General features: G+C 57.3%; 5 protein-coding genes across 5 annotated transcripts; 3 read left to right on the top strand and 2 right to left on the bottom strand.

Moving 5' to 3' along the window:
* Positions 1 to 32: 32 nt before the first annotated feature.
* EHS24_006838 (uncharacterized protein) lies at positions 33 to 2,075 on the top strand (the record flags this gene model as incomplete). The annotated part of the gene is made up of 1 exon (XM_028622238.1): positions 33 to 2,075. The coding sequence occupies one exon, from the start codon at positions 33 to 35 to the stop codon at positions 2,073 to 2,075; it is 2,043 nt and encodes a 680-aa protein (XP_028477130.1).
* An 80-nt stretch (positions 2,076 to 2,155) lies between these two features.
* On the bottom strand, positions 2,156 to 3,184 carry EHS24_006837 (uncharacterized protein; the record flags this gene model as incomplete). Its single annotated transcript, XM_028622237.1, has 2 exons — positions 2,156 to 2,490; positions 2,548 to 3,184. 2 exons carry the CDS (start codon positions 3,182 to 3,184, stop codon positions 2,156 to 2,158), a joined length of 972 nt encoding a protein of 323 aa, XP_028477129.1.
* Positions 3,185 to 4,473: 1,289 nt separating this feature from the next.
* On the top strand, positions 4,474 to 4,819 carry EHS24_006836 (uncharacterized protein; the record flags this gene model as incomplete). Its single annotated transcript, XM_028622236.1, has 2 exons — positions 4,474 to 4,687; positions 4,746 to 4,819. The coding sequence occupies 2 exons, from the start codon at positions 4,474 to 4,476 to the stop codon at positions 4,817 to 4,819; spliced, it is 288 nt and encodes a 95-aa protein (XP_028477128.1).
* A 781-nt stretch (positions 4,820 to 5,600) lies between these two features.
* Positions 5,601 to 8,601, bottom strand: EHS24_006835 (uncharacterized protein; the record flags this gene model as incomplete). The annotated part of the gene is made up of 4 exons (XM_028622235.1): positions 5,601 to 6,399; positions 6,439 to 7,933; positions 7,988 to 8,408; positions 8,515 to 8,601. 4 exons carry the CDS (start codon positions 8,599 to 8,601, stop codon positions 5,601 to 5,603), a joined length of 2,802 nt encoding a protein of 933 aa, XP_028477127.1.
* Positions 8,602 to 9,919: 1,318 nt separating this feature from the next.
* Positions 9,920 to 13,028, top strand: EHS24_006834 (uncharacterized protein; the record flags this gene model as incomplete). The annotated part of the gene is made up of 9 exons (XM_028622234.1): positions 9,920 to 10,230; positions 10,376 to 10,667; positions 10,707 to 10,833; positions 10,887 to 10,996; positions 11,077 to 11,121; positions 11,166 to 12,035; positions 12,092 to 12,230; positions 12,290 to 12,487; positions 12,541 to 13,028. The coding sequence occupies 9 exons, from the start codon at positions 9,920 to 9,922 to the stop codon at positions 13,026 to 13,028; spliced, it is 2,580 nt and encodes an 859-aa protein (XP_028477126.1).
* Positions 13,029 to 13,152: the final 124 nt, after the last annotated feature.

Genomic DNA, 13,152 nt, shown 5'->3' with positions numbered 1-13,152 from the left:
TCCCTCTGCGGACGACAGTGCAACGCATCACCATGACGAGCAACAACATCGAACCTCTGCCAGCAGACCTCAAGACTCTCTTCGAATACGACCTTGCTGCGGTCAATCAAAAGGATCCAGTTTTCGAATATCCTTCTCGCAGCCTGGTAGCTCTTGGTCGTCGTCACGAGGGCGTCACAGAACGCCAGTTCAACAACGACCTGCTCGCCATTCAGCGCTACTATGTTGGATTCGACCGCCACATTTGGCACGAGGGAAAGGAGCGCCCCCACGGCTTTCATATTCGTCTCGACAGTGACATTTCCCTCTTCAGGGACATCCTCACGCCGCTTGTGGTGAACCCCGACTCCGACACCTCTCCTCCCTACAACGTCTCCTTTGGCAACACTCCCACGCAGCTTCAAGTCGAGAAGCTTGTCCGCCTGCACCGTGGCACCGACACGACGTTGCCTCGTTCCGCTCTCGGTTGCTACATTCCAGACTGGGTCGTCTCAGCGGTAGCAGCCGAGCCAGAGGTTGTAGGAGCGGAAAAGAAGCCACGGTGGTTCCACCGTATCTCCCTCGTTGGCGAGTTGAAGATTACGTCCGTTGGCTATACCAACAAGCAGTGGAAGGTCCGATCCAGTATCGACGATGACGTCGACGGTGACGTGGATGTCGACACCCACTCAGCAATTGTCGACAACAACCGGAAGTACTCTCCCCTTGCGAGCACCGACCAGGATGAGCTCGTCAGAACCGACATGTTCCACAAGTGGCAAGCTGGCCTGTCAAAGCTCATCGTCTACATGAAGACCGCGTACGAGTACTGTGGCTCCTTCCTTGGCTTCTCCATCATCCACACGAACCTCCAGCGGGCAGTGGTGCTCCCCGGCACGGATAGCGTTCCTACGCTTGTATTGGAATGGAATGAGACCGGTATTGTTCCAATCACAGACATTTCACAGTTCTTCGACGACAAGAGCAATGTGAAGACAATGCCTTTCGACCTGCGCGGTGCGACTGAGGGGCAGTTTGATCCCATCGCGCTCAGCTCATTACTTGAGATCACCGCACTGGCATTCGAAGTTTTGAGCAGCACCGAGACCGCCCATCCCTTTGGGCCCATTTCACGTCCGGATCGTCAACGCTGTCCCACTATTGTCGAAGTAGAGGACTTCGTCTCAGACAGGTCCCGACACGGACCGATGACGAAGAGTGTCATGGACAAAGCGATTTGCGAAGCTCGGGCAATTCCTACCAGCCATGGTGGTTCAACCTCGGACCCTTCAACCAGCAAACAGCCCAGTGGTGGTCCAGGAGGTGATCCTGGTGCTGATGGTTCAAGCGGACCTGGACGCGGGCAAGGTGGCGGCGGAGGTTCAGGCAACAGCGGACCCAAGACTTATCCTGTCACTGGGACACAGGGAAGGAAAGGTGCCCACGGCGATCGCAGTGGCGGGAGTGGCTCGGGTAGCAGTAAGAAACCTCGACAACACACTCAACAGTCCGAGCGTCTTTCGCAGTCTCTTCTCGGCAAGGTCCCTCCACCATTCACCCAGGATTGGCAGGGCCCGAGCTACCTCAGCCACTCTCACCCGACCGCCACCGATACCAGGACCCACCGATACTCCCTTACAGAGAGTGAGCCGTCCCATCAGTCAGATGTGCCATCAACCATCGAGAGCGAGCCCAGCCCTACTGAGGAGCTTATTGGTTTGGAACCTCTTACCGAGCACCTCGAAATGGAAGAGGACAACGAGGACGAGTGGGAAGATGACGATAGTTCGTCACTGCAAGCTGAACCAGGTACCGCCCCGTCATTTTCGGCTGCCAGCGGGGCATCCACTGTTGATGCTGAAGTTACAAAGGATGAGCCTTCCCAAGTGGGGACTGTCGCGCAGATCCTGGAGTCGATGGGTCTCACACAGAGTGCTACTAGGCATCATCAGATGCCCGAAGGCGCATTCCACTCAGCGGTTTCTCCTTCCGAATACCTCCAGCTTATGAAGGAACTGGACTGGTCTATTGTCATGGTGGATGTTGGTACAATGAACGACATCCTCTGCGAAATCCGGGAATCTCTCCGCACGTGAAGATTCACCCATCAATCTCAGTAATATAAACAAATGTGAAAGCTTCAATATCTATGTACGTAGATAGGATGATGTTATGATCACCCCATTCTTTTGGTGAGAGGAGTTGCAACATCGGGTTTGACAGTTTGAATTTGCCAGCGTCGTTCACCAACCAAACACCGATACTCAGAACGAGTGAAGAAAGTCAGCGGGGACGGGGGAGGCAGATTAGGCCTGAAGAAGGTCATCATTCCTTGTGCCTCCTCGCCGATAGTGAACATTCGCTCAACGAGGACTTCTTTGCACTCGTCCCAGTTGGAGGTCGGGTCGAGTTCGAGAACGGTTCGCGGCATTTCGTCAAGCCCCACCACGGCGAATTTGATGGAAGGTTGCAATGCGACGGCTTGAGCTAATGCTCTCAAAATTCCCACTCCTGGGTAGCTACCTTCAGCTTTGGGTTACTCCAGCAGGGGTGGGTTGAAGTCGACACCAGTTGTTGAGCCACTCCGGTCGAGGATGAGGATCACGTTCTCGCTGTCGGGCTTGACGTGGAACGCCTCGACTTGCGCTTGTCTAAGTCTAGGGTCATGAGGATCGTATGAAAGATGAATCACATGCGTTCTGGCGTCGTGAAGTTGATAGCCAATGCCCTGGTGCCGGAGCCAACTGGGCTGTGGGAGGCAATATCCCGTGGGGTGTTTGGGTTTGAATGCTCGAAAGTAAACGGCAGTGGGGGCTCGGACCGCATTAAGGCGATCGCAGCCAATGCTGTAGAAGCGCCAGGCAGCAGGACAAATTGACTTGACAATTCCATCGGCAATTGTGCGCGCGCTGTCTAGTCTGTAACAGTCCATCACTGCGGTGTGTGACAGTGCGGCAACTGCGTTGGCCCCAAGCCCGTCGGATGCTGAAGGGTCCATTGGGAGTCTCGACCCGGAGGGGCTGAGAAGCCACATGGGGGTATCCTCATTAAGGATGGCCCCACTGATGACAACGTGTTCGAAGAGAAGCGAGTCGGCCTTGACGCGCACGTCCGAGCTGGTCGTTCGAAGCCGCATCAGCGTCGTGTCGTCCGCGAACGAGAGGATGAGGTCGAAGATGTGGGGGTAGCTCAGATGATCGAGCATGTTGGCGGTATTGGGAGTGAGGAGAGGTGAGGTGACCGACTGTGAGAAGGAGAGGAGAGTGTTAACATGTCGGGTTGAGAGGAGAGTGAATGATGCGAGTGGACAACCTCGCCCTTGAGAAACACACAATGATGGCGGCGGCCGTGGGATTCGGCACACAATGTTACGTAACCTGAGGCCTCAGTGGAGTCACCGATGCTGAGACCCCTGCAGTGCATCATCACATGCAGTGAGTGCGAGCGTGCACGCGTGAGGTTGAGGGGTAGCTTGTATACATGTACATCTCGATGCGAGGTGGGAGTGGCGAAGAAGAGGCCGCAAATCGGGAGTAGTGACCCGCAAGCAGCGATCACCGATGCGCCCTGCCACAATTAATTCGCCAAAAATGAACTTAATCCTGACCCCAAAACGGTAACTGAGGCGGGGTACCTCGTCTTCCGGAGGTACGGAATAGGTCAACTAGTTCGGTTTGAGCTCCTTTGTAGCGCTCCATGTATTGAGAGCACGCTTGCGTTGTCCTAGTTACCTACCTCCTCACTACACCAAGAGCCAACAATCACGAGGAGACCCAAGACTAACCCAGAAGCATGAAGGTGATAGGGAGCCCCATGTCCGTGCCATCCACGGCGTGCCGAGGGTGGCGTATTGCGGGGTAAGAGTGTAAGACGCCGGGTTGATCGTCCGCGTATCTCCTAAATGGTGCGGGGTGACGGTGGTGGGTGGAGCGTGGCGTTTCCGTCCGAAGCACCTCTTGTCGGCGGCGTCCACATTTTGTGGATTCCGACTGGTGAAACATGCCGCACTTCTTCTCGCTTTTCAAGAGTGGCCTTTTGAGAGAGGTCACGTCCCGTCTGGCGTACCGCGCACGGACAGCAAGCCGGTGTGAGGTACCTTGATACGAAGCTAGGACGCGACTGCATTAAACAGCGCAGCGCACCAGGAACCCTCTCTCCACTCGTTTCTTCCTCTTGGGTCGGGGTATGAGAGAGGAACGCCACAGAGAACACCCGCGGGGCGAGCATTCAAAGAGGCACACCCCTCTCGCACCCTGTCACTTTGCTTCGTGACTTCTCACCGCATCCCAAATTGTGCTTGTTCGCGGACGTCGACTCGACCCGACCCTTTCCAAACGTTGTGTATTTTGTGCCATTATCATCTCTGCGTTTTTTTTTTTTTTTCGCAGCCTTGAATTGTGCTACTGATGTGTGTGGCGTATATATGCAGCTAAGAAGTGGGGCCAAGATCCACCAGCGCCTCTCCCCATCCCGACTCTTGACGCACCCATCAACATGGCCAGTCTCCCCTCGGCAGGCATCATGACCTTTGGTGGGTTCACCAACCCTCGCACCGCCGCCACCACAACGACCTCGTCGCCCACATCAACCATCAACCCTCTATCCGCAACCCCCACGCCCGACTTTGCCTACGTCTCCTATGTCCCCTCCAAATCACCCATCAGTGTGCGGGTATGCGAAGGCGCACACGACGGGCTGAACCGCGGTGGTGAGTTAAGACTAGGGCGCGAGATTCGTACCCGATTCCGGATGCTGATGGTGCTCAGACAAGTGCGCCGTCGTATACATTGTCAACCTCAAGTGCTGGCGGTGCTTGTACTGTTCCCTGAGCTCTTATTAGACAAACCCGTCGAGTATCTGTTGTTTCGTCATACCCACATTCACTCCCTCCTCTTACGATACACGAAAACAATGTAACAAATGAGTTCAGCGATTGGCAGTGGTTGTGCCTTGGAAGAATGCACATGTTGGGGAATGGGGCGCGCCGTCCGTGTGTTGTGGCCTCTCTTCGATTTCGTCTCTTGGCGTCACATGTTCCAATTTTCGGGCCTGCCCCCAGTTCACGATCGCGGCAACAGATGCATACACTTTTCAAATCTCTGCTCAACAAGACGCGCCCGCTACACAGAATATGCTGCTGTACCAGCGGGACACACCGAAAAGTCGTCTCTGTCTCTACACGGGAGATGTGACCGGGAAAAGGGGGGGAGAGGGGGATAGGTAAAGGGGAAGAAAGGAAGAGAATGCGGTGCTTGCTTTTTTGTTACGAGAAAAGTAGTTTTTACACGCACACACGCACATTTTGCCTTTTCCCGGCCGTATGCTGAGTTTACAGTACACGCGCATGGTTCCGCCCGCCGATACATGCCCCCCCATCCAAAGGAAGGGGAGAGGTCGGGCTGGCGCGCGGGGTATGGGTGTGAAGGGTGGAAGGGGGTTCTTTGATAACGTGGGATTTTTGTGGGGTTTTGATTTGCTTGCAGTCTTTGTATTTGGGATTTCCGGGGAACAATGTGTGTACACACACGGGCGAAGAGATTAACGGGTCGCATTGTACAGCCGCGTCGGTGTCGCGTTTCCGCTTAGTCGCGTTCGGGAGTGGGGAGGGGTGTTGACTTGCTTTACATCAGCGGCAGGTGGCCGCCGTTGGGGTACATGAACGCAGCCGAGGGGTCCTGCCACAGAGGGAGAGCCGCCTGGCCGCCGTTGCGCTCGCTCAGGCCAGAGTCGGCATCGGTAGGCGCAGTGGCGGGCAGGGCGTCGAGGCCGCCGGCACCGGCACCAGAGTTCCAGTTGGGAGCAGGCTGGCCGGCAGGGCCACGGAGGTGGAGCCAGGGCTGGCCGTCGGGACCGGGAGCGTGGTAGCTCATGCCGCCGTGGTTGTGGATCTCACGACCGTGGAAGCCGCCGCCACCACCGCCAGTCGAGCCGTGGTGGGCGTGACCGCCCTGGCCACCGCCGCGGCTGTAGCCGCCAGGACCCATGAAGGGCGCGCCAGCAGCACTGTAGACGTCGGTGAGGGCGTTGATGTGCTGGAGCTGGGGGCGACCAAGGTGGCGGGGGTGGTAGCCACCTGCCGAGCGGTTGTAGCCGCCACCACCACCTCCACGAGGGTAACCGCCACCGCTGCCGCCACCGCCGCCGTAGCCGATCGAGGCGTCCTCACGCTGGAGCTTGGACTGGATACGCTTGCCGTAAGGCGTGTTACGTATCGACGGGAGGATGGGGCGGATGCACTCGACGAGGATCATGCGCTGGTTGATCTCGCAGTAGTCGAGTATCGTCTGAATGACATAGTTGCCGTAGCTGTCACGGAGCAGCTTCTCGAGGCGCGAGCGGTTGAGCACCTCGCCGACGAGGACCTTGCGGATCTCGGGGTCGGCGACGCGGATACACTTTTCTACAACATTGGAAGAGAACCTGCCGAGTTAGCACGAGCACAGATAATGTATAACTCACTTTTGCACAGACAAGCTGCAGACGTTGCCAACAAAGGTGCGGATGAGGGGCTCGGAGAAGCGAGCGTCGTTGAGGTCGAGTATGTACTGAATAACGTAGTTGCCAAACGGATCCTGAACGAGGTACAGCGAGTTGAAGATGATCTCGGTCACGAGCTGGAGGCGCTGCGCGGGCGACGCGTGGTCGATCGAGCGCTGCAGGACGCAGCACCCGTGGCGGTGGGTAGCGACCTCGATCAGGTTGGTAGCAATGGCGTTGTAAATGAACTGGTTGTCCTCGGGAATGAGCTTGTTCAAGCACTTCTGGATGACGTGGTTCCCATTGAGGTCCTTGATGAGGGCGACAACGTTGACCGACAGCGCATAGATGAGAGTGCGGATCTGCTTGGGCTGACGAGGCTGAGCGAGGAAGTCGACCATCTTCTGAACAGCACGGGTACCGTGCATGTTGAGCGAGATGCCGACAAGGTCGTTCGAGACCGAGTCGATGATGGCAGAGCGCTGCTCCTCAGTAGCATGCTCGAGCAGCTTCTGGCAGAGGTAGTTGCCGAAGGGGTCGATCATGAGCTCGGGGAAGTGGCCGTAGGTCTCGCGGAAGATCATGTCGCGGTGCGAAGGGTCACCCTCCTCGAGCTTCTTCTGCAGGTAGCGGCAGCCGTGCTGGTCCTTGCAGAGGCTGAGAATCTCGCCCTGAAGGTCCTCGAGGCGCATGCCTGAGAAGCGGTTGAACTCGCGGTCGGCCTCGGCACGCTTGTTCTTGAGGCCCATCATACCAGCAGGGTAAAGGGAGCCCGAGCCAAAGCTGTCGTCGTCAAAGCCGTACGAGTCGTAGCCGCCCTGGGGCATGAACTGCGAACCACCGGGGCCACCGTTGCCACCCTGGAGACCCATGTTCGAGTACAGAGGGTCGGCGCCGTAAGGACGGGGAGCATCGTTGAGGCCAAAGCCACCGCCGTTGCCGTTGGGGCCACCCTGACGGCCGCCGGGGTTGGCACCCTCGGCGCCACCAGCCTTGGAGCTGAAAGCACGGGCGAGGTCGGGGTTGGAGAAACCACGCTGAGCCTGGGTGAAGCCGTCGTTCAGGCCGGGGCTGGTGCCAGTACGCTTGGGAGGGATGCCGGCAGTGGCAGGACCAAGACCGAAAGGAGTGCCAGGCACCGACTTGGACGGCATGGCAGGCAGGCTGGCAATGCTGTCGGCGAGACCGGTAGGCGAAGTCTTGCGGCTGTTGAGCATGGGGTCACGAGGGGCCTCGTCACCAGGCGAGGGCATGAGGCCCATACCAGGCGAGGGCGAGGTGAGACCACCACGGGCCGAAGGGTACTGAGTCCACTCCGAAGTCTTCATGGCAGTGTCAAACGGACGCGAGCCAAACGCGCGCGACGCTGCCTGAGGAAGAGGGGCGAGGTCGAGCGCCGCCGAAGCCGCCGAGAGGTGCTTGTCCTTTGCGGGGCCAGGGAAGTCGTCGTCGTTGATCGCGAGGTACGAGACGGACTCTGTGGCGCAAGTTAGTAGGCATGACATTTAACTTTTGTTTTTCCGCCACCCACTCTGCGCGTTGTCGGCGGCAACATCGTCCTCGTCGGTCCACTCCTTCTTGCCGTCAAGAACGCTGAGGCTCAGCTTCTCCATGCCAAAGCTGCCACCGCCGTAGCCGCTAGTCCGCCTGGAGGCGGGCATCGACTTGGCGCCATTGGCATCGCGACCCTGGCCGATCGGTGCGGGGGCACCAGCACCGGGAGCACGGTCAGCGGCACCGCTCTGAGCGAGACGAGCACCGAGAGGCGAAGTGGGGGCCGAAGCGGGCTCAGCGTGCGTGTTGAGGAGGTCGTCGGCGCGCTGGTCAGCCTCGAGCTGGGCCATCTGAGCCTCAAGCTTTGCACGCTGCTCGGCACGGAGAAGGCGCTTCTGCTCAAGACGCTGCTTGTCGGCAGCAGCCTCGGGAGTCGTGACCTCGGAACGGTTGCCGCTCTGCCATTATCAGCACTGAAAAGACAAAGGGACAATGTGGTGCGCGGATAGGAGGCAGCAGGTCCGACAGGTGTAGGTGGTATTGAGAAAGTAAAGTGTAACGCACCTCGTCGTGGCCGTTCAGTTCCGGCGCGGTAGCCGTCTTGAGGACATCAGAGTCGGTGCCAAAGGGCTTGGTAGGCGAAGCGGTCATGCTCTATGTGTCTGAAAGACGTTGACAGGGATCCTGGAGCTTTCAAAAGTGTCAGCAGCAGGTCGCCACCAAGTCGGATTGAAGAAAGGAGTGGACACCCACTAGTATGACTCTGGGGATCCAGGTGTTGTCGCTTTTGATGCTGGCAGATAAGGACGAGCGGGGTATACTGTTGTTGTAGGAAAGGAAACAAGCAAAGGAAAAGAGACCCAACGGCGAGGGTGAATGAAGGAAATGGTCGAACGAACGGGCGAAAGCGAGCACAACGGCAAGGGGAGTGTGTCGGCGAGGAGGAGCGATGCGTCAGCGGGCGTCGCCTGTTGGAATTGGTCTGTGGCAGGACCCGAGTGTTCTCTTGTGCAAAGAGGTCGAGCCACAAGGCATAGGAGAGGGACAGAGGTGTCCCTGTGGGTGCAATTGGACCACGGCGGAACTCACGAAACCAAGACTCGGAAAGTGGGGGTTGGGTGCGAGTTGGATGCTGGAGAAAAACGTGTCCGCGGGCGGGCGCCTTTTGATAAAGCTACAACAGAGCGGGGTACGTTATCGATCCGGACGGCGATGAGAGCGCTGGTGAGAGACGCTCGCAGTTGGCGACGGCCGATGGATAGGTGGTGGGGGGGTTTGGGGTTGATGCGGTGAGCAGCAGGTGAAATTTGAAGTCCGAAGAAAAGAACTCTGACTGGTGCGCCTTGGTGGGACACTCTGGCCGTCCCGCGCGGCGGCATCGTCTGCGCACGCGCTGGGTGGGGAGGGGGCCACCACACACAGTGCACCCAGGCAGGGCTGCGGGGGCCTCGGGACTATATTTTCGATCGTGGCATTGGGAGAAATCCGACAAAACGCCGCGATTTTTAGTGCAAAGGTCCGCCCGCTCTGGCCGCTCTGCAGTGGCCAGTGCCCAGTGGTCCCAATGCTGCGGACGGCGATCTGGTCGAGCTTAGTACATGCAGCAATACTTGATGCATAAACACTAGCAAAGCAAGAAATAGAAATGGAGCAGGTCGAGGTGCAGTAACCATGTGTGGGTTATCGCGAAAGAGCGGAAAGACAGTATCGGGCCCAGAACTGGCACCCAGGGTGTAATGGTGACTTGGTGGCAGTCGATAACCAAGTGCAAAAGTGGCGGATATGCAAAGTCTCCGCCATATGTGTTTCTCTGATGCCTCGCAAAACACGCCATGAACCTTGGAACGGACGGGCATCCATACTAACAGGATGCATCGCCGTCTTATGTCTCCATCTTTCCCACCACCCCTCCACTGCATCCACCCGCCACCATTAACAAACCACTCTCCCTCGCTCACCTCACGCCGCCATGAGTGATCAGTGTCAATACCTCCGGGCCACCATCTCGTGCGCAGACGTGTTGGAGCGTCAAGCCATGTCGATGTCCTCACCACATTCCCTCCTGAGCTCTCTTCCGTCTGGGCAACATGACCTCCCTCTCCCTGGTAACGCCTCGCAGCTGCCATCTGGCGCTCCCTCACCTGCCATCACTCAGTTACCATGTATTGACGGCAACCACGTGCAACCCCCCATACCTGGTACTCCAGCATCAACCACTGAAGCCACTGCACCACTGCCGAGCCCTTTGCCACTGAGCCCCCAGCGGCCTGCTCCAATTGGGTGGGTCACCTCCCCACGACGATTGCGGACGCCACCATCCATGTTACGGAAAAGACCACCAGACGTTGATTGCAAACACCAACGTCCCACAGTTCTTTTACGTAGACGCCGCGGTTGCTTGGGCGATTATTATGCTGCACAATAGGGTTCTGGTTTGCGCAATCGGTGAGTTCCGCGACGACATGGCCATCACTCAAAAGGTTATCAAGAGACAACTTGGCATCCAGGCGACGGACAGGCGTCCCGCCTGGCGATACCTCGACCAAACCAAGGGGCAGCACAAAGAGCAGTTCGACGAGGACGAGTTTGCTGGTCCCGACCAAACCATGAACGGCCATGATGCAATAGAACGCGTTCAAGGACTGGACCCTACGTTCAAAAGTCCGGTGTCCGCCGACCCGTCGCTCTGTCACTTGAAACCCCTCAGCCAACAAGAGGTGCGTTTAGTTTCTGGTAGCGTCCACAGCTGACCGCAGTATGACAACCTGATTCCTACTACATTTGTCGTCGCTCCCTTCCCAGGCAAACAGGAAACCTGGGCCAGCATTCTCCAGGGCACCACAGATTTGCCCCTCTCACCCAGGCCAGCGACTTTATCAGGGTGTGCAACACGAACCTTGTCCACGCTTGCTATCAATACTTCTTAAACGTCAAAGACCGAGTGGTGAAGCTCGCCAAGTCTCCTGATCTTCGAGACCAAGTTGCCCCGCTTCCTGATGGCAAGTCGACTGACTTCCCTGTCCACCTTGACACCAACGTCCAGGCGGTATCCATGTACCACAACATGGCCAAGGCCACTCGTCGAAACTATTAGAAACAGCCCCTACAGTACACATAACTCGGCAGCGACATTGGCTTCCTGCTATCGAGAAGAAGAGGGTCCCGAACGAGGTGAGATTATCGTCAGTCTTCAACCTCATCTGTAAGATATACAGCACCTCATTCGACAGATCGAGCTCAAGTGCAACTTCACAATTCCCCGCAACACACTGGGGCTTTACACTATCTTCTGGTCTCCGACCACATCGACAGACGACATTTGGCGTATTGCCATTCGTGCCGATTTATTTTTCAGGTTTGTCTGTGGCAAGGGCAACTACTCTGTCAACTGCGGTCTCCTGTCCTTGATCTGCATTTGGGCCTTAAACCTCGCCCATCACGGTGGCCGTGACCCGTTGTCGGGGCTGGCACTCTTCTTCGGTTATTCGCCTTACCATACCCTCAACCCTTCGTTCGCGGCTCAACAGGTGCACAACGCGCCCTTCGACTATGGCTGGGAAAACCAGTTCCCTACCAAAATCTCCCAGTATCGGCCCGAACAGCGTAAGTGTCGGGTCGAGGCATGGCCTCAGAACCGAGGCGTTCAGTCGTATCGCTACCCAACGATTGTTGCCTACCAGTCACGGTCAACCGAGGCAGCTCAAGAGTTACTCGATTGCCTCGCGAGGGCCGGCTTGATCCCAGAGTTCAAGCTCCCCACAGCTTTCGAGATGACACCAGAATGCGCGGAAGAGTACATGCTCAACGGTCTCTCCCCCATCGAACTGCGCAAGATGTTCCCTGCCGCCGCCGTGCCATTCCGACCTAAGCTCAAGCATGTGGTCGAGGTGGCCCGCGCCTTCAACATCCGCCTGTCATACTCCAAGGCCGAGATAAAGGCTGCGGCCATCGCCAAGGGACTGAGTGTGGAGCCTTGGACAACCTGGCTGGAGTTGCTTGACATGCTCAAGGCCAAGGGTGTCTTCGCCAGCGCATACTCGTGGAAGGACCAGGACGTCCTCATGGATCTCATCGACAAGCACGTGGTATGTTACCACGTCTCGTTCAATGCAGGGAAAAGGACGTCAGCTGACCATTTAAGCGTGACGAGCTGCTGCCTGAGCAGTACAACTCGCCCACGTTAAAGCGAGACCGAGGTCCACAGTCGAAGCGTCCCGCGCTCTACCAGAACATGCGCAAGTTCTTGGTGGAAGCAGAGGTGGAGAAGACCAGGAAGACGGGTACGGCGGTGAGGCTAAAACATCTTGGTACTGGTGTGTCTGCAGACTAACTTCTGCAGATGCTCCTCGCAACCAAGCTGCGCATCCGTCGGAACTACTCCTGTTCGAGTTGGAGGACCGTCTGGTATACGAGCAAGGAGAAGACGCGGACGAAATGGCCGCTCTGAAGCTTGTGCCGCTCACCGCGGTATGCAAGACGCACGGGTTCTCCAAGGATGTCGAGGCCGCTCCTACGGAAAGCGATCTATCTGGCCGATGTTTGTGTCCAAATCCCATCACCGTTTGTGTTGTGTTGACTGAAACACAGAAGGGCATACTTCCGGACTTCTGTTTCGAGAAGACAACCCGAGTCGAGGATGTTGGCCGCGATATCAACCGCGCCGCAAGCCCAAGGACCCCAAGAACGCCCAGGCCAAGGGGAAGTTCACGGCTCGTAGCAAGGACGCCTCCCAGGATGACAAGTCGGAAACCCGCATCGAGGAACAGAAGCCCACATCGTCCAAGGCGAAGAAGCGTCGGCACCCAAGCCCAGGCTCAAGTGACAACGAAGATATCCCGCTCGTCAAGGTCTCTGCGTCCGCTGGCAAAAGCGCCGAGAACAAGCTTCACGACATGGATGCCGAGTGCAGCCGACGCAGCTCGATGATGGTAGACGATGCTGACGAGGCTCTCGCCATGCCTCACCCCCGCCCTCGCGCGCGGGCCAAGCGCGATGATCGAGTCGTACGCCGACGAGGCGAATGGCACCCCTCACTAAATGGAGGCTCACACGCATGTACAGCTGCTAGTAACTTGTAATACCCATGTCATGTAGCAAGGTAATGTACCTCACAAACGTGAACCACATCCGCGCGCAGACAGAAGGTGGTCAGCATCAGCAAGGCAATAGCAAGAGTAGGACACATTCAATGCGTGGCGTCAG

This window comes from Apiotrichum porosum, assembly GCF_003942205.1.
Source record: "Apiotrichum porosum strain DSM 27194 chromosome Unknown scaffold_4, whole genome shotgun sequence".
NCBI classification, from domain to species: domain Eukaryota; kingdom Fungi; phylum Basidiomycota; class Tremellomycetes; order Trichosporonales; family Trichosporonaceae; genus Apiotrichum; species Apiotrichum porosum.
This window is presented reverse-complemented; position numbering and strand designations above follow the sequence as displayed.